Raw genomic sequence first — 26,354 nt, forward strand, 5'->3', positions numbered from 1 at the left:
CCATGCACACTGAAGCTCAAAAAAGCCTTTTCTGGATGCCAGATTGTTGAAAAGACTTTTAACAGCGTTTTGTACTAGCGTTTTTTGTTTTTTTAGCATTTATAGGCGTTTTTATAAAAAATACACAGGGGACACTCCCAAAAATCCCACAATGCATTCCTAAACTCCCACAATGCACTGAAAAAAAAGAAGGCTGAACACTAACACTCGTTTATGCGCGTTTACCGGCGTTGGTTTCTTTTTTAGCGTTTTTTGTGGTCAGAAAAACGGCACTTTGAACAAGATTTTTTGGCATTCATTCGTAGAGCTTACATTCTAAAGGGAGGGGGTGGTGGTACAAAAGGTAATAGCTACAGAGAATGATTTGATGGGGGTGGCTCGGGGACAGTTTTTAGGTAGGTGTGGGATAGGCTTCCCTGAATAAATGAGTTTTCAGGGATCTCCTAAAGGGGGACAGGGTAGGGGCTGATCGGACAGACTGGGGCAGGGAGTTCCAAAGGATGGGAGAGGCTCTGGAGAAGTATTGAAGGCGAGCACGGGGAGGAGGTAACAAGGGAGCTAGAAAGCAGGAGGTCCTGAGAGGAGCCAGTGAAGGGATTGGCAGAGAGGGGCGGCAGTCACGGATCGATTAGTGGCACCGTAGTTTTGTGTCTGAATTGGCACAAGGAGCTACAGCTTGACTCAGGTGCCCCCATAGCAAGCTGCTTGCCTTGGGGGCACTCAACAGGAGTGAGGGGCCAGGAGCTTGGAAAAGAGGGACCCCCCAAGAGGAGGATTCAGGCTACCCTGTGCAAATCCACTGTACAGAGCATTTAAGTGTAAAATGTTTATTATTAAAAAAAAAAAAAAATTTGACTTTACAATCACTTCTGTGTGCAGCAGCCTTCCTCAGCCCCCCTAATACTTACCTGAGCCCCATCTCTGTCCAGCGAAGTGCACGAGTCCCTTAGCCTCCTTATTGGCTGAGACACAGCATTGGCTCCTGCTGCTGTCTATCAAAGTCAGCCAATCAGAAGAGCGAGGGCGGGGCTGAACCGCAGCTCTTTGTCTGAATATACACACGGAGCTGTAGCTTGGCTCAGGTGCCCCCATAGCTGTGGGTGGCACTCGACAGGAGGGAGGGGCCAAGAGCAGCGAAGAGGGGCCAAAGAAGAGGAGGATCCGGGCTGCCCTGTGCAAATGCACTGCACAGAGCAGGTAAGTAAACATGTTTATTATTTAAAAAAACAAAACAAAAGGAGACTTTAAAATCACTTTAAATCTTACCTGTCCCACTGCTCATGCTTCTGATCTTGGCTCTTATTATCCTGCCGTCTTTAGTATTAGACACTTCTGGGACTGTCGGGTGCCTTTGTCCCCCATGTTCTACAGTGATGTAACAAGTGGCGGATGGAACCACATCATGCAGTGGGGGAAATTAGCATCTGACAATCATGGACATGGGTTAAATGCTGAAGATCCTTGAGGTAGTAGCTCTGAAGTGAAGTAAGATTGATGGCACAGGTGGTAGAACAGGTAATACTTCTCTTCTTTCGCGAGGTGATATTTTTATTTTTCTGGGTCACATTGTGGCTTTGATAATTCTATTTACTTTTTATGCCATGCATTCCATCTGTTACTCCTGAGGATTGTTTATGCCCTACTGTAATAAAATTTGCCATCTTTTTTTGTAGGGGGAGAAGAATAATGGCTTTGATGTGCTATATCACAACATGAAACATGGCCAGATCTCAACAAAGGAGCTCTCCGAATTTATACGGGAAAGGTGCTGTATTCTCTTCTTTTTGTGCATTGTAACGTGTATATTTTTATGTGGTTTGTAAAGTATGTGCTAAAAAATTGTGTTTATACTGTTTGTGCTGTGCTAGCTGCTTTTAAAGCATCCTAGGCAGCCTTGTAATGACTGTTGGTGTTATAGCAGTCTGCAGCTGCCTTCTTTACCAGTCCTGTCATTTCCCACCTGTGAATAACTGTAATAAGCAGATCGCCTGCCTTAAGTTGATGACTGATGCATCCATGGTGGTGGATTACTGGCCAGGTATGATCAGGTGTTTCTGAAAAGGAAGCTGTAGCAGGTACATCATTTATCACAATTTAATGTCACCCACCTGATTCTCATAGGTAAAGCAAGTAGGTTTAGTGTTAGCTCAAAAGACTCTCAGTGGAGCTCATTTACGTACAGATGGGACAGCTAGGTGTAAATTGCACTTTCCTCCGAGACATCAGGTGGTATATCATTTTGGTTTCTGGGCATCACTTGGGCCCCTTTCACATGAGAGGTCCGATGGGGTATGGCAGTCTGTTTTACAGCTGGACCTGATCGGTCCCTCCATTCTTCTCTGTGGAGCACCAGATGAAAACTGACTTGTATCCGTTTACACCCGGCTACCTCCGGGTCAGATCTGCCCAAAAAAAATGGAAGGGGATCTATTGCCCTTCATCTGGCTGTATCAGAGGGCAGAAGGAGAGAATCCCTGGTGCAGCAAAATCCACAAAGTTGTGTGATAATGAGAGAGACAACCTCAGCCTGGGCTCTTACCAGGTCATGCCTTCAACGCATTTCACTCCGCTCCCCAGTGCTTAGTCATAGGGATCAGAGGGCAGTCAAGTGTAAACGGACAGCTGATCCGTTTGTGTCCGAATGCCCATAGAGCAGAGCAGGCTGTATACATAAGCAGAGCGGACACGAACCTAAGCTCTGCTCGGCAGCAGCTCAACACCCCTGCTGAGCAAAACCTGATCCGACCCATGAGTGCTGCTCTGCAGCTTGCTTGAAAGCCTAGATATCCCTGTAGACTTCAGTGGACTCAACTATTGTAGCCAGCCTGGGGCAGAGTGATGTTTGGGGACCAGAATTTTGCCAGGCCAGGGCCCTCTCCCACCGCTGATAAAATACAAAGGATGCTGGACCTTTCATGGGCCAGGGATTAAATCCGGCTACCTTGCAAATGCAAATGTATGGATAATGTGCTCTGGGAAGTCACCATTTCATTGTGTATTTTGCATACCACTAAATAAAAAAATAAAAATGCAGCTAGCTTCAGATGACTGGACACTAGCACACAATTTACTAGGGCTGCCTTCAGAGAACACCATATATAACCTTACTCACTCTGTGAAACTCCAGTTTTTTACTTGCGTCCTATAGTGCTATACCTTTTCTTCTCTGAAGAATTTTCTTTTTCTAACCATTCAATTTTTCCTCTATAGCATCTATGAAGACCAAACTGCTAACTTCCCTTGGGTACATAGCAGTTTCTGGATTGATTATCCTCACTGTGTACTTTGGGGACCACACCAGAACCCACTGTGTGCTTCTGGCACTGTATCCAGTGTTTGACATTCAACTTAGTGCAACATCTGTAGCTAGCCACAGGGTTCTATAAAGGTCCAGAGCCTTGGTCCATTTCTATGGTTCCCAGATCCTGGAGGGTATGTATGCTCACTGTGACTGGTGAAGCCTGGACCTCTAATAGATCTAGTGTCATGGTTATGGTGAGATGAGGTTTCCCTGTGTATATACATTCATTTCTGGCTTTTATGATCTGAAATGCGTAACACATTATGTGGTTCTTTAGGCAGGATTTGGATAATATTTACTTTATTATGTTAACCCCTGCCATTTTGTCTCTGACGGTTCTTGGAGCAAGCAATTTAAACTTGGCAGTTATTCCCCCTCCTCCCCAGATATAGTCTCGGGAAGAAGCAATTGTGCCACGCCTCCCAGATGTAATCCTGTCAATCTTTTTCGCTGAGGATGCACACAGCGCAATACTGCACTCCTGCTGCCATCTTCTACACAGACACAGTTGCAGGAACCAAGTCAGCACCTGGGCTGTAGTGGCTACACAACTCCATCCATTTTGTATTGATGGACCATTTGTGCAAGTCAGCCAGGGCGAAAAGGGCCAAATAACATGTTCTGTAGACGGCCTTCAGGAAACTCTAACTACCACTCAGAGATATAGCTATTATCTGATTGCAGCTATCTCCCAGGCACACAGAACGTGGCCTGTCTGACATATTTGAATTCTTTTGAGAACTCTCTGCACTTCCAAAATCTTATGCCGCTTACACACGGTCGGAATTTTGCTCGGAAAAAGCTCTGATGGTTTTTCTGACGGAATTCCGCTCAAGCTGTCTTGCATACACACGGTTACACAAGAGTTCTCTGAATTTTCGACTGTCAAGAACGCGGTGACGTACAACAATACCACGAGCCGAGAAAATGAAGCTCAATGCTTCCGAGCATTCGCCAAATTCGCCAAATTGTTTCCGAGCATGCGTAGGAATTTTGCGTGTCGGAATTTGTACAGATGATCAGAATTTCCAATCTGAACTTTTTCCGACCGAAAAATTGAGACCCTTCTCTCAGTCTTTTGATGGCCGAAATTCCGCCAGCAAAAGTTCAATGGAGCACACAATAGCATTTTCTGACCAAAAGCTCTCATTGTACTTTTTGCTGGTGGAATTTCCGATCGTGTACGGGGCATTAGGTTTCAAGAGGCCAGAAATGCTACATGTGCTCTCTTCCCTTTGATTGTAGTCAGGCTTCAGAAGTGGAACCTCCTTTCCTTGCTGATCTTCTAGTAGAGGCTGAAGAGGATTTTCTCTCCCTTGCATTGAAGTACAAGCTATGGCTTCAAGCTAAATGCCCTCTACTGTGGACACACTAATTGATGTGCTGTGCTCTAGTCTTTCCATACAGCACCAGATTTTTCACAACCTAAACAAGGCCCTATGGGCTCTAAAAAAAAAAACTGTCTAAATACAGAAAGATTTTTCCAATGCATGCACAGAATGATTTGTGAGGACCAGCCTTTCCTGGTCACTCCTTCTAAGTTTTTTGCTGAGATTTATCCCATGGAAAAGCTTTTAAAAAAAGAAATTGACTGCTGCCTGGTGAATTCTGCTTTTTTCTATTCTCAGCAAACACCTCACAGTTCCAATTGAGGATGTTCCCACTTTCATGCTCCATTAGAACAATTACAGCTGATGCCATCAGCATTGTTGTTTTATGTTGACACTCTAAAGAATGTGATTAGTTAAGTCTCTTGAATGTCCCTTATCTCTGTCAATATACAAGGGATTTCCTAGCCAAAAAACATTGTCTGCTGAAACTGCTTGTAAAAAGGGCCATCCATGCCTGTTTGGAGAATCCCTTGATAAATTCATCAAGGAAGTCGCTGAGGGAAAGGTGTTGAAAAAGCCTAAAGCTGGCCATAGATGGATTGAAAACGAGCCGATTCTGCAGGAACTGGGAGAATTTCCATCCATCTATGACTGGTCCCATTCGCGAGAAGTTGATTTGGTGATCAACTTCTCATGAACAGGCTTGTTGGAAATTCTTTGTTAGATCAGCGCTGCAGCCAATTGGCACAGCACTGATCAGTGTATTCTGTCAGTGTAGGAGTCTCCGCTGTCAGAATACAATAGCACAGCAGGGAGAATTCCTCTATCCACCTGGCTTGTGTGCCCAGCTTTATATTCCTACTCCTACAGCTACTACTACTTTTGACAAAATAGTTCTTTTCACTTTCTCCAGGTATCTATCTTCTTCAAACCAAGGCTTAACACCTTTTGTCGAGCCCTGCATTTCCAAGTCTACCAAGCATGCAGAAGCCCTCCTAACAATGGGGGGGTGCATCCCCCCTTTAAGGGTGGGGGGGGGAATCTGTTAAAATTTTGCCCGTTTGAATCCGATACATGCCGGACCTCTGAGTCCATTCTGCGGTTTCAACAAGGCACAAAATAGAGTATGATCTCTGCTTGTTTTTTACCTTCCAATCTGTCAGCTTCAGACCAAAAGAAGGCAGATTATATAACTGTGACACAAGGAGAATGGTTGCACTAGTTCCTTTAGAAGGGCAGTTTCAAGGCTTGTGTTCAAAAACCCATTCTGGGCTTAAAATCTGTAATCGGATATCTCCACGTGCCAAAATTTTGGATGGAATCAACAAGATTTGTCATTGCTTCCTTAAGACAAAGGGAATTTATGGCATTAGTAGACATCCAAGATGCCTACACATACCCATTTTCCTATCACCTCAATGTTTTCTGTATTTGGCTGTGGAAAACCAACACTTCTATGAACTACAGGCATTCATGTCACAAGTTACCTGGAGGACCTTCTACTGAAGGACTCCTCAGCCACACACTTGGCTACGCACGTGCAGATGACAATTCAATTCCTTCAAACATTTGGCTGGATGAGTAGCCTTCCAAAGTTTCCTCTTCACTCTCCCAGCATTGTCTGGAATACCTGTGTCTAATCATTTTGAGCACAGCTCAAGCCAGAATTTTCCTTCTCCAAAAAAAAAAAAAACCCCTACCCACCACATTTGTTGTTTTGGGTGTTTTTGTTTTTTAACCACTTCAGTCCTGGAAGGTTTTACCCCCTTAATGACCAGGCTATTTTTTGCAATACGGCACTGCGTTAGTTTAACTGACTGCACAGTCGTGTGGCACTGTACCCAAATAAAATGTCCTTTTTTCCCAAGTAGAGCTTTCTTTTGGTGGAATTTTATCACCTCTGCGGTTTTTATTTTTTGCGCTATAAACAAAAGAAGAGCGACAATTTTGAGAAAAAGTCAATATTTTTTACTTTCTGCTATAAAACCTATCCAATAAATCGAATTTCTTTATCTAATTAAGCCAATAAGTATTCAGCTACATATTTTTGGTAAAAACCCCTATAAGATAATATTGATTGGTTTTGTGCAAAAGTTATAGCGTCTACAAACTATGGACATTCTTTCTTTATTTTTTTACTAGCAATGGCAGCAATCAGTGATTTTTAACAGGACTGCAACATTGCAGCGAACAAATGGGACACTTGACAGTTTTGTTGTTTTTTTGGGGAACAGTGACGCTAATTTAGTGCTCAGTGCAAAAAATATGTTACTGTACTAATGAAACTGGCAGGGAAGGGGTTAACATCAGAGGGCGATCAAAGGGTTAAGCGTGTCCTTAGGGGGTGCTTGTTAACTGTGGAGGGGGGTTTCTCTGACTGAAGGAAGACAGATATCGGTGTTTAGGAATTTACAGGTAGGTCAAAACTACTGTCAGGTGTTTTTTTGTTAAGCAAGCCATGATGAATGTGATTTTGTATTTTTCACTGGTCATTCTGACAACTACTGCGGAGTTCCAGGTTGTATAAAAAATTTAAAGTCAGCAGCTACAAACTATGTAACTGCTGACCTTTTAATATAAGGACACCTACCTGTCCAGGTATCCCGCGATGTTGGCACCCGAGCCGATTCATGCATCGGCTGTGGGTGCGGTTACCAGCATTTCCACTAAGGGGAACAGAAAGTGAAGCCTTGCGGTTTCACAGCCTGTTTCCTACTGCGCGTGCATGAGTCACGCTGCGCTTTCTGAATGGTCCCGCTGTCTTCTGGGACCTGCACATCTCCCAGAAGGCAGCAGGGGGAAGGAGGAGGGGTGGATAATATCATAGAACGCCGCATTTGTTGTGCGGTGATCTTAACCAGAAGTGGGAGCAGGTACCTGGTTTTGACAGGGATCTCCCCCCGAAAGGTGCCAAATGTGACACCGGAGGGGAAGCAGACAATTGGCGCTTCCCCTTTTGGGTGTAGCTCTGCTATAAAGTGATTGTAAAGTTAATTATTTTTTTTAAAATAACAAACTTGTTATACTTGCTTGCCCTGTGCAATGTTTTTACGCAGAGCAACCCTTGATCCTGCTCCTCTGGGGTCCCCTCCCGGAGCTCCTGGCTCCTCCTCTTCTCTGTGTGGCACTATAGAAAGCCGCTTCTTATGGCGGCACATGTGCGGACTCGATCCTGAGTTTGGCTCTCTGTGTCCATTGACATACAAAATTTATCTTGACCTCGCTCCCTCCTCACTGGATTTGATTGACAGCATCAGGGGCCAGTGCTCACACGGAGTCCAGGGAGGAGGGGGAGAGAGAGAACAGCACTGTTGCTCTTCGGCACAGTGCTGGAGGAAGGTCAGGTTCAGCTAAGTATTTGAGGGATCGAGGGGCAGCTGACATTAGTAGGTTTCTTACCTTAATCAGAAAATGCACCCAAAAGTGGAACTTCCACTTTTAGCACTCCTCGCCCACTTACATGCCACATTTGGCATGTAATCTTTTGGGGGGGGGGGGAGTGGGTAGCTTCTTTTTAGAGGGACTTCCTGTCCCACTTCCTCCTTCTACTTCTCTTCTGCCTAGGGGGCGACTCCTCTCCCCTCAGGCGGCCACTCCATCCCTGCAATCTTCTGGGACACATCACAGATCCCAGAAGATTGCCTGGCCAATAGAAGAGTGCAGTGTGTGCCTGGCCGTGGAGCCGTAAACTGTCAAGGCCGGGTGCCCACAGTTGCTATGATGGCAGAGAGGAGGTGGAGAGAACCGATGCTCCGGGTGGGGCAGGTGAGTGTCTGTTTATTAAAAAGTCAGCAGCTACACTTTTTGTAGTTGCTGAATTTTTATAAACTAAGAAACGGGTGGAAATCACTTTAAGGTAAAAAAAAATCTTCAGCCTTTACAACTACTTTAATTTGGTTCATAAAGTTCTTTAAAGGAGAACAAGTATTTTAATCGTTTTTTTTTTTTTGAGATGTATATATGAACAGAACAGTGTAAGGTCTAATTATCAAATGTGTTGAGTCCTGAAGTAGGCATTTGCATGTATGTGTCTGTAAATGAATGTAGTGTATTTTGTGCTGGCATTGCTCATTACCGGCTTTTATTATCCAGCATTCTGGAAGATTTGTGAACCACTTTTTTTTCTTTTTTTTTTTTTTTTTATCCATAAATTTTTTTATTTTATCAAAAGAGACCATAACAATTAAGATTGTTGCAAATGGTTCATATCATTGTAATAAAAAACATAGTAAAGGCATATAAAATAGGTTTTGTTCAGATCTTGATGGCCCAGTCCAGCCTACCCCAAGTGGGTTCACGCTGTAGTGAACCACTTTTTAAACTTTTATTACTGGCTGACATTCTCGGCCACTTATTCAGAAGTAATCACTAATTGTTATATTGCTAGTAAACACCAGATCATAAGCAGCCAGAATAAGCAACAGAAAGATAATTTTATTATGTATTAAGTATTTAGTGATTTCATTTATGTTAATATTATCATGAGTCCCATGAATCGGTGGAGCAGTGTAGTGTCAGCCTCATGTCATTGCTCTTTGTCACTGGAAACAGTCATGGCTTTGTGATTCCAGCTGTGTCCTATTTATTCCTGAATTATTGCATCCAAATTGTTGCCAAAACAACACTGACTTTGGCAGTTGTTACCAGCTGTAAAAGTTAACCCTTATTGATGCCGTACCTCTTGTTTGCTTTTGAACATAGGACTTTTGTTTGAAGTCCCCCTTTGAATTATATTCAAATTTTTATATTTTGTTTTGTATGTGTGAGTCCTGAGTGTCCTGTGTACATCAGTGTTGAAAAAAAATAATAATTTAATTGACAAATTAAAAAGAGTTTGGGGATAGGGGGTGCCCCAAATGTTTAATGATTAAATTGAACTGCAGGCAGGCTTTAAAGACTTCAACTCTGTGCCCAAAAAAAAAGCAGGACTGGTTATCAGCTGTGGGCCTGTTCCTGACTTTTCATGCATTGTTTTGCACTGTGTCTTTGTGGAGGCAGCAATCTTGGTAGAGGCAAGGTTTTGCTTGCTTATGTCAGAGAACAGTGAGCGGCACAGCAGTGAGATCTCCAAATCATGCTCCAGATGGCCTCAGGCTAGCAGGTCATTGTAGGAGGTTGAAGGTATAGAGGTATATATATATATATATATATATATATATATATATATATATATATATATATATATATATATATATATTTTTTTTTTTTTCTTTTCTGGATGTTTCCAACCCATTGGAAATCTCCACTGTGTAACACGCATTTAAAAGGGAAAGTAACACATGCCCATGTGTTTTGAGTTTTTGCAGTGTTTACCCTAAAGTAGACCTAGCATTATCTTTGCACAGAAATGCTTCCTCCTGATGACATCTTCTCATGTCATCATTCTTATGCATTTTCTTCCGGCGCTCCCCCTCTGCTTCTTCGTTCCCTGCAGCCACACCTGAGTATAGAGGAGCATTTGACTGTCTCCCCTGTGACAATGCTCAGCTCTAGCAGCCAATTGCTATGCCTAGACATTGACACATAATAGGAGGGAGTGACGTCACTTCTTCCCCTAGTCGCCAACCCCAGACCTCAGTGTTGGCTGTGGAGAGAGAGAAGGAGCAGCAATAGATGGCTGGTAAGAAGAGTGTATGTAGGGACAGGGTCCTTTCCAGAGACTCTACTTCTTTATAACAATTTTACAAGCTCCCCCTCCATAGATAGAGTACTGTGAGTGAGCGTTGTTACTGGCAGGATTACAAAGTAAGACTAAAGTAAGTACTAAGAAAGGGAATGCAGCCAACACAATTAAAGTGTCACTAAAGTCAAAACTTTTATTAAATTAGAACTATAGGCAAAATACTTTTTCTTTATCGTACATTATGGGACACAGAGCCTTAAGTAATTACTTAATGGGTTATGGGCCTACCTTCAGGTGTTGACACTGGTATACCCAATACAGGAAGTTGACTCCCCTATATAACCCCTCCTCCTCCTTCCATGAGTACCTCAGTTTTTTCACCAGTGTCTAAGGTGTTGGTCACGAGTGAAGATGTGCTCTAAGGAGCTCCAGGAGGGATCCATGCTGGATTTAAAAAACCTCCACAACCAGATCCAGCCACGCCACTGCGGCCACAGGATGGTACCCGGGCCTCGCATACAAGAACGAGGTTTTGCCTGTAACGCTTCTCTTTGAGGGCTGGACCCTAGGAACCAGGACTCTTTTTGGTCTTGCTACATTACCTAAAATTGTCCTGAGGGGTGCTATACAGGTCCAAAGGAGTGGAAGCCCTATTAAAAGGGACCCGGTCTTTGAAGGTTTAACTACGCTACCCGCCGTGATGGGTGAAGTTTGGATCTGTCTGTTAATCAGCAGTATCCTGCAGCAAGAAAAAGGTAAAACAAAAGCTTAGGAACTGCAAAGTCCACCTATGACTTTTCTTTCATGTTACATTGTAATGCCTTAAAGTCTCCTCTAGAGGTAGTTACAATACCCTTTCAATCTGTGCTACAAACTGTGTGTGTCCTAGCAGCTGAAGGGGGTTCTTTAGTCCTCTCCCTCCAATTGGGGAAATTGAGTGGCTGATACAGGTACTGTGAAGGTATAATAAATATCCTGTAAGCAGTGGGCAGTGTGACATTTCACAGAAAAAACAGCACGCTTATTTTAGCCTCAGACTGCTAAGAACCCCCCTCATCTCCCCCCTCCCCTCTACCCTATCCAAAAAGGAAAAAAAAGACGCGTCCCGACCAACCACCATGAGATAGCAGGGGCCGGTGCTCGTGGCCAATGGTCCTGATGACCGCCGGCCACAAGCGACCATGAAGAGGAGAGACAGAACAGGGACAAGTGTGTGTAAACACACACTTCCCTATTCTGTTCTGATGGGAGTGACAGATTGTTTGTTCTATTAGCTAGGAACCACAATCCGTCCCTTCCTCCAGTCAGTCCCCTCCCCCTTCAGTTAGAATCACCTCCCAGGGAACACAGTTAACCCCTTGAGCACCCCCTAGTGTTAACCCCTTCACTGACAGTGACATTTTTACAGCAATCAATGCAATTTTATAGCATTGATTGCTGTATTAATGCCAATGGTCCCAAAAATGTGCCAAAATTGTCTGATGTGTCCGCCGTAATGTCAGTCATGATAAAAATCGCAGATCGACGCCATTACTAGTATAAAAAAAATAATACAAATCTATCCCCAATATAAATCTATCCCCAATTTTGTAGAAGCTATAACTTTTGCGAAAACCAATCAATATATGCTTATTGCAATTTATTTTATTTTTTTTCTTTAAACCAAAAATATGTAGAACACATTTTTTTATATATATATTTTTGGGGGATATTTATTATGGTAAAAAGTAAAAAATAATGCGTTTTTTCAAAGTTGTCGCTCTGTTTTTGTTTATAGCGCAAAAAATAAAAAATGCAGAGGTGATAAGATACCACCAAAAGAAAGCTCTATTTGTGGGGAAAAAAAGGAAGTCAATTTTGTTTTGGTACAGTGTCACACAACCGCACAATTGTCAGTAAAAAAATAAATAAAAATACTGGTCAGGAAGGGGATAAATTCTTCCGGGGCTTAAGTGGTTACGTTTTGGATATAGTGATGAGGGATTAGAACACCTGTCGGGTGTTATTGCTGTGTGTGCCCCCATTAGGGAGATCCACCCCTTCTATTTGTCCTGTTTCTCATCTAACATTAAAGTAAAAGAAAATCCCAAGTTTTGGGTGGACAGCAGAATAGGAATAGAGTGATGACACCCCAGGATTCCCTCCCTTTGGGGGCATTTCCTGTTTTGCCTATGTGAGGAAGTGAAGGGAAATCCCCCAAATGCGACAGATAGCAAAGAAAAAAACAAAACAAATGGGTTATAAGCCAAAATTAATAATTAAAAAAAGCTTTAAGGACTGGTAAGCTGCAATATATTGTATTGTTCTTGGGTTTTATAGGAGAGTGAGGACAGACCAGACCATATTCTGGGTGCCTGTATCAGCTAGTTTAAAGGAGATCTATAGTTACAGCATACACTTCCATGTTTATAACATCCGTATTGTAATATTACAGACAGAAGTTATATGTGACAATCCAACATAAGCTTATTTGAAAAATCTCCTTTCAGGCTGGTTCACACCACAAAAACGCATTCCCGATCCGTTCCCGGATGTGTTTTTGCATGCGTGTTTTTAACACATTTTGGGCGCGTCCGGTGCATTTTTTGATGCATGTCTGGATGCTTTTTTTCTTTTTTCCTGTTTTTTTTCCACCCACTGTAGTGGGGTCTGGTGCATTTTTTATGTGTTTTACAGCATTCCAGTACAGTTTAGTGCAGGGAAAATGCAGCAAGTTCTACTTTTTTTTCTGGAACTGCAAAGCCCTGGAACTGACTGCAGTGGTGTGAACTATGCTATTGGGAACCATATAACCTACTTTCCATGCGTTTTTGATGTAGAAAAAAACGCACTGGACTGCATGTGGTGTGAACTGGCTCTTCATGTTGGGAGTTCTGCCTGTCTGTTGGCAATCATTTTCCACAACTTTCTGGATTCCCTGCATGCTTTGCAATTTCTCCTCTGCTTTTTAGGCCTCATGTACACTGCTGGTAAATGGAAGTTTAGGCGCAGTTGGGCGTTTTTTTTCAGCTGCCCCTGAACTCTCCTCAATGTTATCTTATCAGTACATGTACACAGGGTCATTTATAGTCCTTTCCAGGCACTTGAGTTTAGAACAGGGGTCTCAAACTGTCGGCCCTCCAGCTGTTGTGAAACTACAAGTCCCATCATGCTTGTAACTGTCAGCCTTGCAATGCCTCATGGGACTTGTAGTTTCTCAAGAGCTGGAGGGCTGCCAGTTTGAGACCCCTGGTTTAGGAGCATTTTTTGGAAAGCAGGACAGATGTTCAAAGGCATTTTAAATGCCAAATGCCTGTAAAATCTTGTAAACGCGGTAACTAGCGTTTAGCTGCGTTTCGTTTACAGCCGTTTTTAATGGAGATACATTTTTTACTATTTGCAATGCATAAAATGCTTCTAAACGCAAACGCGGCATAACGGACGTTTTTAAACATGGGTTACTATCTGTCAAGTTAAATTGTTCAGGAGAGATTTTAAAACCTCCCCTGATCATGAAACCTTACTGTTCATTTCTAAGGACTACCTATCTCATGGCCCTTGCTGTCTTCAAACAGTGGTTGCTGAATTGACCCCGCCTCCTGAAGCTCCTCCTCTTGGCATCTCTATAGAGTTAGGGTGTGCTCAGTGAAATATGTGACACAGCGGGGCCCACTCACCGGGCATAGTGAATAGGTGTCATATGTGGAGATCTTTTACAAAGTAAGTTTACAGACAAGATCAGTTAGATTAATCACAGGTATGCCACAGGCATCAGGTTGAGGTCAGGACTTTGTGCAGGCCAGTCAAGTTCCTCCACTTCAAACTCGCTCATCCATGTCTTCATGGCCCTTGCTTTGTGCACTGGTGAGCAGTCATGTTGGAACAGGAAGGGGCCATCCCCAAACTTTTCCCACAAAGTTGGAAGCATGAAATTGTCCAAATTGTCTTGGTATGCTGACACCTTAAAGCCCCGTACACACGAGAGGACTTATGTCTGACAGACTTCCGAAGGAGTTCCGTCGGAGTTCTGCTGGAATTCCGACGGAGTTCTGACGGACTTTTCGGCTGAGCGGACTTGGCCACACACAATCACACTAAACTCAGACGGATTCGAACGTGATGACGTACGACTGGATTCGAATAAGGAAGTTCATAGCCAGTAGCCAATAGCTGCCCTAGCGTCGGTTTTAGTCCGTCGGAATAGCATACACACGAGCAAATTTTTCGAAGGGACCGGGTCCGGCGGAGTTCCTTCGGAAAAATTTGAAGCATGTTCCATATTCTAAAGTCCTTCGGACTTTGGCGAGTCAAAAGTCCGTTGCAGCCCACACACGATCGAATAGTCTGATGGACTCAGTCCGTCGGACTTTGGATGTTGAAAAGTCCGCTCGTGTGTACGGGGCTTAAGAGTTCACTGGAAGTAAGGAGACAAGCTCAACCCCTGAAAAACAACCCCACACCGTGGGTTTTGTCAGCCCCCCTTTGCTTTGCATGAAGCTTCCTGTCTGCAGCTAATTAAAGGAAACCCTGCTGAGTCTCTTGCGGGTTTGGCCCTTTTGGCAAGCTTGCTGTTAATGCAAGTTGGGTTAGGAGATGATGTTGATTTGCATGCGTATGAAGTTCTAGTTAAATATCAGACTGTGCTCAGATTTATGGATGACATGCAACCCTGAGGTTGTGCTTGTTCTTGAATATGTACATGGATGGCCCAGGAAGCCTAGCTGCTGAAGCTTCATCCAGGAGAAAATCAAATCCTTCAGTCCGGCATTACCGGATGCATTCCCTGGGCCTGAAACTGACATATTGGAAGCACTGAACACTGTTCCTGAAGGATATGTGATGTCTGATGATGACACACCATATTGAGCGCATCTTACTCCGTAATAGAGTCCTACAGTTCTGGAAACAGTCCATCTTGCACTGGGTGGTGGATCACGGTGGTGATATTTGATCAAGCACATCTTTTTGGATTTTGTTGACACATTTTTGATATCATTTGCTCACTAATTTATGGACTTATTTATTAATTGGCACTGCATTATTTTTGTTTTTAACCCCACACCATAATCCCCCCTCCACCAAATGATTTGTAAAGGGGGCCCAATACTTTTGGAAATATAGTGTGGATGAGTGAGTTTGGGGTGTAGAAACTTGACTGGTCTGACCTCAACCTAATAGAACAATTTTGGGATGAATTAAAGCAGAGACTGCAAGCCAGGCCTTCTCATCCAACATCAGTGCCTGACCTCAAAATGTGCTTCTGGAAGAATGGTCAAACATTCCCAAACCTTGTGAACAGGCTTCCCAGAAGGGTTGAAGCTGTTATAGCTGCAAAGGATGGGTCAACTCAATGTTGAACCCTATGAACTAAGACTGGTATGGCATTAAAGTTCATGTGCGTGTAAAGGCAGGTGTCTCAATACTTTTGCTAATATAGTGTATGTGAGAAGTGTCAGAATAGGCCTAGTGTTAAAGTAGTTAGTAAGAGTATGCTAGAAATAATTGAAATTCACTGTGGAAATGAATATATGATTTTACATTTTCTTTAACCGCATACCGACCAGCCACCGCAGTTATACTGCGGCAACGTGGTTTGGCTGCGTGAATCGGAGTCATGGTATGTCTGTACCATAGACAGCCACTAGGGGGCACATATGCGCCCCCTGCTTGCCCACGAACCCAATGCGAGTGCCTGGCGGTTGCGATCACTGCCGGGCTCCCGCGATCACTGCCGGGCTCCCGCGATCGCTCGGGGCACACCGAGAACTGTGATGTGTGTGTGTGTGTGTGTAAACACACAGTTTCTGGTTCTCTGAGGGGAGAACACACAGTCTGTTCATACAGAGTATGAACAGACAATCTATTATGTCCCCTGCACAGTCCCCCCCCCCCTTTCAGTTAGAACTTGTACTAGGATACACTGAACCCCTTCACTGCCCCCTAGTGGTTAACCCCTTCACTGCCAGTGACATTTTTACAGTAATCAATGCAATTTTATAGCATTGATCGCTGTAAAAATGCCAGTGGTCCCAAAAATGTGTCATAATTGTCCGACATGTCAGCCATAGTGCCGCAGTCATGATAAAAATCGCAGATCACCCCAATTACTAGTAAAAAAAAAAAAAAAATGAAAAAAAAATGCCATAAAACTAACCCCAGTTTGTAGACGCTATAAAGTTTGCGCAAACCAATCAATATACGCTTATTGCGATTTTATTATTATTATTTTTTTTTTTAAGCTAAAAATATGTACAAGAATACGTATCGGCCTAAACTAAAGGGGGAAAAAATTATTATTTTTTTTTTAGATATTTTTGGGGGATATTTATTATATCACAAAGCAAAAAATAAAAAATATTGCTTTTTTTTTTTCAAAATTGTTGCTCTTTTTTTTGTTTTTATAGCGCAAAAAATAAAAACCGCAGAGGTGATCCAATACCACCAAAAGAAAGCGCTATTTGTGGGGAAAGAAAGGACGTCAATTTTGTTGTGGTGAAATGTCACATGACCGCACAATTGTCAGTTAAAGCGATGCAGTGCCGAATTGCAAAAAAAGCTCTGGTTTTTGGGCAGCCAAATAGTCCAGGGGTTAAGTGGTTAAAACCTTTTTACTGCTGGGAAGTTTTAAAGCTTCCATGCTGGCACACAGCAGGAAGGGACACCCACCCATAGCTATTCTTAAGCTGTAGAAATGTTCTGAAGCCAAAACGGTACCCATTTATAAAAGATTTAAAACTGAGCTCCCGTCTTATATTTTCTTTCGCACACTTGTAGCAAGTCTTCTCCTGTGTTGAAACTGATTACTCTCAATTCCCTTCAAGGTCGCGTCTCCACTATAATATTATTATTATTATTATTATTATTATACACAATTTATATAGCGCCAACAGTTTACGCAGCGCTTTACAATGTATAGGGGGGACAGCACAATTACAGTACAATACAAAAGGTACAGGAGGGCCCTGCTCGTAGAGCTTATATTATAAAGGGAGGGGGTGGTGGTACAAAAGGTAATAGCTGCAGAGAATGATTTGATGGGGGTGGCTCGGGGACAGTTGTTAGGTGGGTGTGGGATAGGCTTCCCTGAATAAATGAGTTTTCAGGGATCTCCTAAAGGTGGACAGGGTAGGGGCTGATCGGACAGACTGGGGCAGGGAGTTCCAGAGGATGGGAGAGGCTCTGGAGAAGTCTTGAAGGTGAGCATGGGAGGAGATAAGGGAGCTAGAAAGCAGGAGGTCCTGGGAGGAGCGTAGGGGACGATATAGTCCCTTTAAGCTGCGGCAGCTATCTTGAACCTACCTGCTTGGCTGAACATCATCAATCAGTTCCCTCTCCTCCTGATCTGTGCCGTTGTTACCTATTGGCTTTCGATGTCGGCAATCATTTATGCTCTTTGTCATGTGGTCGTGATCCACAGGGCTGGCATCAGTCACTGTACTGCTGATACTGAACGTTGTATAAAAGAAATAAAATAACACATTCCTGGCATCCCTTTAGATGTGCTTGATTTTAATCAATATGTTTATAGTAAACATTCTGTATTACACATTAAGGTTCTGGAAGGGGTATTAACAATGTGCTTGGTTTATGGAGTTTACGGTATATATTAGAAATGGCGCGTTTAAAAAAAAAAAAGGGCTGTTCTTTTGAAATACGTTAGATATTTTTTTCTATCAATAATCTTTGCAAGTATAACCTCTTAGCTTTGACTTTCGCTCCTTTTTGCTCCTCTGCTTTATCACAGGCCTAGCCCTGTGTATGTACATTGCACTGTTTACATTGTACAGTATAGAGAACAAGATAGGATGTACAGCACATCCCTACTTGATTTAACATCCTTAATGCCAGGAGCCATTCATTTATACCGTGCTGCATTCAGATCTGTGCAGAAGGATAGCCCTTCATATGATATAGCTAATACCCTGAAAGGATGATCGATTGAGAATCATAGAACATCCCTTTGGCAAGCCTCAGACTAGCCAATGCTTTGAAAAGTGATCCCCTGTGCTGTCAGACTTTCAGGAGGCACTCTTACCACTGCATGGATATCTGTGTTTTCCTTTCCTTTTTTGCCAAACAATAGTTAATACTTCAGCTATTGTGCTGTGACTGTGAGCCAAGTGTTTGTGGCCCCTTTGACTTGAACAGTGCTGCCCGTCAGGCCACCATGATTTAAAAAAATAAAATGTAAACCCAACATTTTGATGTGCCTGCTGTATTGTGTACTAATATGAGAAAGTATCCTGTTCTCTTGGTATTGCTTCCTTTGTGTGAAAAACCTGATGTTTCTGCCAGTCACTCTGCTTTCCTATTTACAAACTGACCACACTGGGCATGAGAGCACAGTATGGTCTGCTCCAAAGATCAGACTTGTGCTGACAGCTGTGATTGTGTTCAATCACAGCTGATCACATGTAAACTAAGTTGCCGGTTATTGGCATTCCATCACATTCTATCACAGCGTGGGGAGGAGAGCTGGTAACTGGCATGTGTGACGGGACATTTTGACAGACGGGGCACTGATAATCAATGCCCAAAAGTGCTGCATATCAGTGCCCAGCAGTGCAGCCTCATCAACACCCATCAGTAAAGGAGAAAAATGACAAAATGTTATAACAGAGACTAAGAAAAAACGTTTTTTTTTCATTTTTATTTATTTATTTTTATTTAGCAAATAATAAAAAAACCTAGTGATGATTAAAAAGCACCAAAAGAAAGCTCTATCTGTCTCAAAATATTGATAAAAATGTCATATGGGTACAGAGTTGGATGTCCGGCGCAATTGTCATTTAAAGTGCGACAGAGCTAAAAGCTGAAACTTGGCCTGGGCAGGAAGGGGGTAAAAGTGGCCAGTATTGATCTGGTTAAAGGAAACATTGCTTGTACAATCCCTATCCTTCTTTTGCAGCCTATCTTTTGTTGTCCTACTTCACACACACCAACTTGTTCTTCCAACTACTTTTACAGGTCGACAATTGAAGAAGCTTATTCCCGGTCAATGACAAAACTTGCCAAGACTGCTAGCAATTATACACAACTTGGGTATGTGAGAAATGAGAGAACAGTACGAATTTTGTTTCTAAGATTTCAATTTACATTTCAGGACAGACAAATGAATGAACATGTCCTTTTTACATAGGACCTTTGGACCTGTCTGGGATGTCTTTAAAACTTCAACAGAAAAGCTTGCTGGCTGTCACCTAGAACTTGTCAAGAAGTTACAGGACCTTATAAAAGAGCTACAAAAATACGGGGAAGAACAGCTGAAGTCTCATAAAAAGGTAGCTGTCTTTTGAAAGATTGCCTCTTTTTCTATGCCAGGATTATTAAAGGCTGTTGGACACTTCAATAGATGATTCTTTATTTGTTTACATTTGGCAGACTAAGGAGGAAGTGTCTGGAACATTGGAGGCTGTACAGAGCATTCAGAGTATTACTCAAGCCCTGCAAAAATCCAAGGAACTGTACAACATCAAGTGTGTGGACCAGGAGAGGCTAAAAAAGGAAGGTGCAGCTCAGAAAGAGATAGAAAAGGTAACGTAGAGGAGTTTTCTGCTGAAGCACGTGTAATACATCGTACCTTTCCAGGGAAACATAGTGAACTGGGTGTTAGAAGTGACAGCTAGCTTTGTATTAAAGGAAACCTGCGAAAAATGTTATATTTTCCAGCTCCTTCCTTTCCTAAATAAACACAGCGGTGGGGGGGGGGGGGGCGGGGGGTACCGTAGCGATCACTGTGTCCTTTCATAACGGAAGCATAGTAAACTCTGTTTACTATGCTTTTGTTTTTAAATGAACAGGAGCCTCTGTACAGTGTGTACTGTTCTGGGGTGCAGCTAAGGAGAAAGAGGCTGTCCTTAACCACTTCAGGACCGCCGTATTGCCATTGTACGTCAGCACAATGGCACAGGCAGGCAGAATCACGTACATCTACGTGATTGCCTTCCAGCGGGTGGGGGGTCCCATCGGACCCCCTCCCGCTGGATACGGCTGTCCGATTCGGTCCAGCAGCGATCCGTGATGAGGGGATGGCCGTTCGTTTTCGGCCACCCCCTCTGGATCGCTCCTGGCCAATGAGAAGCTTCCTCCCCTGTGTATTGTTTACACAGGAAGGAGGAAGTGATGTCATTCTCCTCGGGGCGGTCTTTTTGACCGGACTACGAGGAGAAGAGTAAAAGTAAGTCTGCACGAACACTACACTGACATGTAGGTACACACAGGCACACAAACCCCCCCCGATCCCCCCCCCGATCGCCCCCCGATCCCCCCCCCGCCCCCCCTCCCCCCCCAGTCACAGTGTCACTGATTGCATTGATCATTTCTTTACTGATCAATGCATTCAGTGTCAGTTGTGACAGTAAAAACTGTCAGGACAGTTAGTGTTAGGTCCAGGGTAGCCCCCTATCACCCCCCAATAAAGATTTAACCCCCTGATTGCCCCTAGAGTTAACCCTTTCACCCCCTTTTGCCAGTGTCACTAAGCGATCATTTTTCTGATCGCTGCATGTGTCGCTAGTGTCGCTAGGTAGCTAGTTATTTTTTTAGGTTCACCGCCAGGTTTTTATATCGCTAGGTACCCCGATATACTACCCAATAATGTTTTTAACCCCCTGATTGCCGCTAGTTAACCCTTTCACCCCCTTTTGCCAGTGTCACTAAGCGATCGTTTTTTCTGATCGCTGCATTAGTGTCGCTACATTCGCTAGGTAGCTAGTTATTTTTTTAGGTTCACCGCCAGGTTTTTATAGCGCTAGGTACCCCGATATACTACCCAATAATGTTTTTAACCCCCTGATTGCCGCTAGTTAACCCTTTCACCCCCTTTTGCCAGTGTCACTAAGCGATCATTTTTCTGATCGCTGCATGTGTCGCTAGGTAGCTAGTTATTTTTTTAGGTTCACCGCCAGGTTTTTATATCGCTAGGTACCCCGATATACTACCCAATAATGTTTTTAACCCCCTGATTGCCGCTAGTTAACCCTTTCACCCCCTTTTGCCAGTGTCACTAAGCGATCGTTTTTCTGATCGCTGCATTAGTGTCGCTACAGTCGCTAGGTAGCTAGTTATTTTTTTTTAGGTTCACCGCCAGGTTTTTATAGCGCTAGGTACCCCGATATACTACCCAATAATGGTTTTAACCCCCTGATTTCCGCTAGTTAACCCTTTCACCCCCTTTTGCCAGTGTCACTAAGCGATAATTTTTCTGAACGCTGCATCAGTGTCGCTAGTGTCGCTAGGTAGCTAGTTAACTAGGCTCCCAAAAAGTCCCCCACATGTGGTATCCCCGTACTCGGGAGAAGCAGCAGAATTTATTTTGGGGTGTAATTTGACTTCTGCCCATAGCATGTGTGAGCAATATATCATTTAGTGACAACTTTGTGCAAAAAAAAAAAAGTTTGTAATATTCCCGCAACTTTTGGCAAAATATAAAATATTCCATGGACTCAACATGCCTCTCAGTAAATAGCTTGGGGTGTCTACTTTCCAAAATGGGGTCATTTGGGGGGGTTTTGTGCTATTTTGGCATTTTATGGCCTTCGAAACTGTGATAGGTAGTGAGGAGTTAAATCAAAAATTTGCACCCTTAGAAATCCTGAAGGTGGTGATTGGTTTTCGGGGTGCCGTGCGCGACTAGACTCCCAAAAAGTCCCACACATGTGGTATCCCCGTACTCGGGAGAAGCAGCAGAATGTATTTTGGGGTGTCATTTCACATATAACCATGGCATGTGTGAGCAATATATCATTTAGTGACAACTTTTTGTAAAAAAAAATTTTTATTTTTATTTTTGTCATTATTCAATCCCTTAGGACAAAAAAAATAAATATTCAATGGGCTCAACATACCCATCAGCAGTTTCCTTGGGGTGTCTACTTTCCAAAATGGGGTCATTTGGGGGGGATTTGTACTGCCCTGCCATTTTAGCACCTCAAGAAATGAGATCGGCAGTCATAAATTAAAAGCTGTGTAAATTCCAGAAAATGTACTCTAGTTTGTAGACGCTATAACTTTTGCGCAAACCAAAAAATATACGCTTATTGACATTTTTTTTACTAAAGACATGTGGCTGAATAAATTTTGCCCTCAATGTATGACTAAAATTTCGTTTATTCGATTTTTCTTATAACAAAAAGAAGAAAATATCTTTTTTTTTTCAAAATTTTCGCTCTTTTTTCATTTATATCGCAAAAAAAAAAAATCGCAGAGGCAATCAAATACCATCAAAAGAAAGCTCTATTTGTGGGAAGAAAAGGACGCAAATTTCGTTTGGGTGCAATATTGCATGACCGCGCAATTACCAGTTAAAGCAGCGCAGTGCGAAATTGCAAAAAGACCTCTGGTCCTTAAGGTGTTTATTGGTCCGGAACTGAAGTGGTTAAAGCAGACCTTTGGTCATTTTTTTTTTTTTTTTCATCTTTCCATCTATTAAATCTTCTGCCCTTGTTGTTTTAACTTTGGGTAGTAAAACATTTTTTTTCTGCCAGTAAATACCTTATACAGCCCACTTCCTCTTTTTTGTCTGGTCATTAGCCTAGGCTTATGACATCATGCATCTCTCCCTCTCCTGAGAGTTTGCTAGGAAGGGAGGGGAGATGAATCATAGGAGGGCCAGTGAGAGCTGCAGAGCTGATGGTGTGTGTCTGTGTAAATCCAGGCAGAAGCTTCATCTGCCCCAGCAAATACAGAATCACAGTATATATAAAATAATATTCAAAGTGGTTGGAGGGAAGCTTTAGAGTGACAAAGATGTTTTTATTACAAATGATGTGAACAGACTTCAGTTTCTCTTTAGTTCCTTTCTCTTTCTCATAATTTTAGACAACTGATATCTCACCAATGACACCTCTCCCCATGCCAAGCATTGTGAATTTTTTTTTTTTTTTTTTAATTGGATAAATAATTTATTTAAAAAATTGTAGAAAAATAATTTCAAATATTAAGGGTGAGTCGTCCCAAATGCACACTGCGTTTGGGTGTTTAGGGCTGTACATCTGCACACCTGTCTGGTTAGGACCTGCAGTTGTGTTCATACACGTGGTGCATGCTCATAGTGTAGTTGTCTTCACACAGCCACAAAAAGCTTGTCGTTTTCTAACAGGAGCCCTGCTTGCTTACTTGCTTCATGCTTTTTTTTTTGGGGGGGGGGGGGGGGAGTCAGTGATTCAAAAATGATTATGAAAGCTAGAGATTGCCATAAAAGCCAAGCAACTAGCTTTTTTACAAAAAGTCCTGCACCTTTTGTAACACCATTGCCAATATATTTCTCTGATTTTGTCATAAACTCTCTCTTTTGGTCAAACTGTGTATTAGGCTTAAAGTGGAGGTAAACCCTCACATATACTGAGTTAAGGGAACGGCCTCAGATGATACACAGGGATGAAACAAATCCATCTACTTAAGTTTTACATGTATATCTGCTGCCTTCAGCTGTATATACTGTTTAGAAAGTGCAGATTGTGTTAGAATTTTCACATCCATATTCAGCCGTAGCAGTGTAGTGTCGGATTACACTGGGAGACAGCTGATTGGAGGAAAAGCACACACCCCCCTCCAGAAAGGCAGAGACTTTCAGAGCTGTCCTGTGAGTAAAGCAGCTTTCTGCTAATCTATTGATAGCACCCTCCCTGACACAAATTTCAGGCTGGTTTTATCACAGTTGTCAGAGAACTTGTCAAAAGTTATCATGTTAATAGAAGAACGGAGCAGGAGAAAGCCACGGGACTTAGTGCTTTAAAGAGAGATGACAAAAAACTGCAGATATTTGTGCCCAGCTCAAATTTCATGAATCAGGTTTACATCCACTTTAACCACTTGCCGACCAGCGCACGCCGATGTACGTCAACAGAATGGCACTGGCAGGCAAATGGGCGTACATGTACGTCCCTTTAAATTTGCCGCCCTGCCATCGGGAGCGCTGGCCGGGACCCCCGTGAGTCCGGTCGCGGGACCCGCGGACTCGATCGCCGCGGGCATACCCGCGATCGTCTCACGGGGCGGCCAAATGAAGAAATGCCGTTGACAACAGCATTTCTCCATTCTGCCTAGCAACTAGTGACGCTGATCTCTGCTCCATGTGATTGGAGCAGAGATCAGTGTTCACTAAATGAAAGCCCAACCCCCCCACAGTTAGTAACACACCCCTAGGAACACTTAACCCCTACACTGCCACCCACTGGTTAACCCCTTCACTGCTAGTGTCATTTACACAGGAATCACTGCATTTATATAGCAGTGATTACTGTATAAATGACAATGGTCCCAAAAATGTGTCAAAAATGTCCGATGGGTCCCCCACAATGTCGCAGTCACAATAAAAATCGCTGCTCGCCGCCATTACTAGTAAAATAAAAAAAATAATAAAAAATTATTAATAAAAATGCTATAAAACTATCCCTATTTTGTAAACGCTCTAACTTTTGCGCAAACCAATCAATAATCGCTTATTGCGATTTTTTTTTTTTTTTACCAAAAATATGTAGAAGAATACGTATCGGCCTAAACTGAGGGAAAAAAATGTTTTTTTATATATTTTTGGGGGATATTTATTATAACAAAAAGTAAAAAAAAATGCGTTTTTTTCAAAATTGTTGCTCTATTTTTGTTTATAGCGCAAAAAATAAAAACCGCAGGGGTGATCACATACCACCAAAAGAAAGCTATATTTGTGGGAAAAAAGGACGTCAATTTTGTTTGGGAGCCACGTCGCACGACCGCGCAATTGTCAGTTAAAGCGCCGCAGTGCCGAATCGCAAAAAGTGGTCTGGTCTTTGACCAGCAAATTGGTCCGGTCTGAAAGTGGTTAAGGTGTATGTCGAGACAAAATCAAATAACATATGCAGTATATCTCCGCAATACATGTACATTTCCTATGTTTGTGTGTTTGTTTGTTTTTTACATTTATAGACCCTGTAAGTGCAGAAAAATAGATTTTGATCTTGGTAGAAATGCACTCTGCTCTTCATTTCCTGTTGGCAGAACGCAGCCTTTTTTCTGTATTAGAATGGTGTCCAATTGGAATTTTGACAGTTTTGTTTGTATATAAAAAAGGCTTTCGATTTGTATACAGTGGGGGATGGAAAGTATTCAGACCCCTTAAATTTTTCACTCTTTGTTATATTGCAGCCATTTGCTAAAATCATTTAAGTTCATTTTTCTTCCTCATTAATGTACACACAGCACCCCATATTGACACAAAAACACAGAATTGTTGACATTTTTGCAGATTTATTAAAAAAAGAAAAACTGAAATATCACATGGTCCTTAACTATTCAGACCCTTTGCTGTGACACTCATATTTAACTCAGGTGCTGTCCATTTCTTCTGATCATGCTTGAGATGGTTCTATACCTTCATTTGAGTTCAGCTGTGTGTGATCATACTGATTGGACTTGATTAGGAAAGCCACACATCTGTCTATATAAGACCTTACAGCTCACAGTGCAGGTCAGAGCAAATGAGAATCATGAGGTCAAAGGAACTGCCTGAAGAGCTCAGAGACAGAATTGTGGCAAGGCACAGATCTGGTCAAGGTTACAAAAAGATTTCTGCTGCACTTAAGGTTCCTAAGAGCACAGTGGCCTCCATAATCCTTAAATGGAAGACGTTTGGGACGACCAGAACCCTTTCTAGAGCTGGTCGTCTGGCCAAACTGAGCTATCGAGGGAGAAGAGCCATAGTGAGAGAGGTAAAGAAGAACCCAAAGATCACTGTGGCTGAGCTCAAGAGATTCAGTTGGGAGATGGGAGAAAGTTGTAGAAAGTCAACCATCACTGCAGCCAGTCGGGGCTTTATGGCAGAGTGGTCCGACGGACGCCTCTCCTCAGTGCAAGACACATGAAAGCCTGCATGGAGTTTGCTAAAAAAAAAAAAACACCTGAAGGACTCCAAGATGGTGAGAAATAAGATTCTTTGGTCTGATGAGACCAATATAGAACTTTTTGGCCTTAATTCTAAGCGGTATGTGTGGCGAAAACCAGGCACTGCTAATCACCTGTCCAATACAGTCCCAACAGTGAAGCATGGTGGTGGCAGCATCATGCTGTGGGGGTGTTTTTCAGCTGCAGCGACAGGACGACTGGTTGCAATTGAGGGAAAGATGAATGCGGCCAAGTACAGGGA

General features: G+C 42.8%; 1 protein-coding gene across 2 annotated transcripts in view; it reads left to right on the plus strand.

Annotated features, from left to right (window-relative positions):
• Positions 1-26,354, plus strand: part of FCHO2 (FCH and mu domain containing endocytic adaptor 2) — a 212,372-nt gene that overhangs the window by 53,670 nt on the left and 132,348 nt on the right. For both annotated transcript variants that reach the window (XM_077462502.1, XM_077462503.1), the window contains exons 2-5: positions 1,674-1,765; positions 19,202-19,276; positions 19,374-19,515; positions 19,616-19,768. In XM_077462502.1, coding sequence (XP_077318628.1) covers positions 1,674-1,765; positions 19,202-19,276; positions 19,374-19,515; positions 19,616-19,768 — 462 coding nt within the window. The remainder of the gene's footprint in view (positions 1-1,673; positions 1,766-19,201; positions 19,277-19,373; positions 19,516-19,615; positions 19,769-26,354) is intronic.

Source organism: Lithobates pipiens, unplaced genomic scaffold (genome assembly GCF_037356315.1).
Source record: "Lithobates pipiens isolate NorthernLeopardFrog02 unplaced genomic scaffold, aLitPip1_a1.2 Scaffold_3, whole genome shotgun sequence".
Lineage (NCBI taxonomy): Eukaryota > Metazoa > Chordata > Amphibia > Anura > Ranidae > Lithobates > Lithobates pipiens.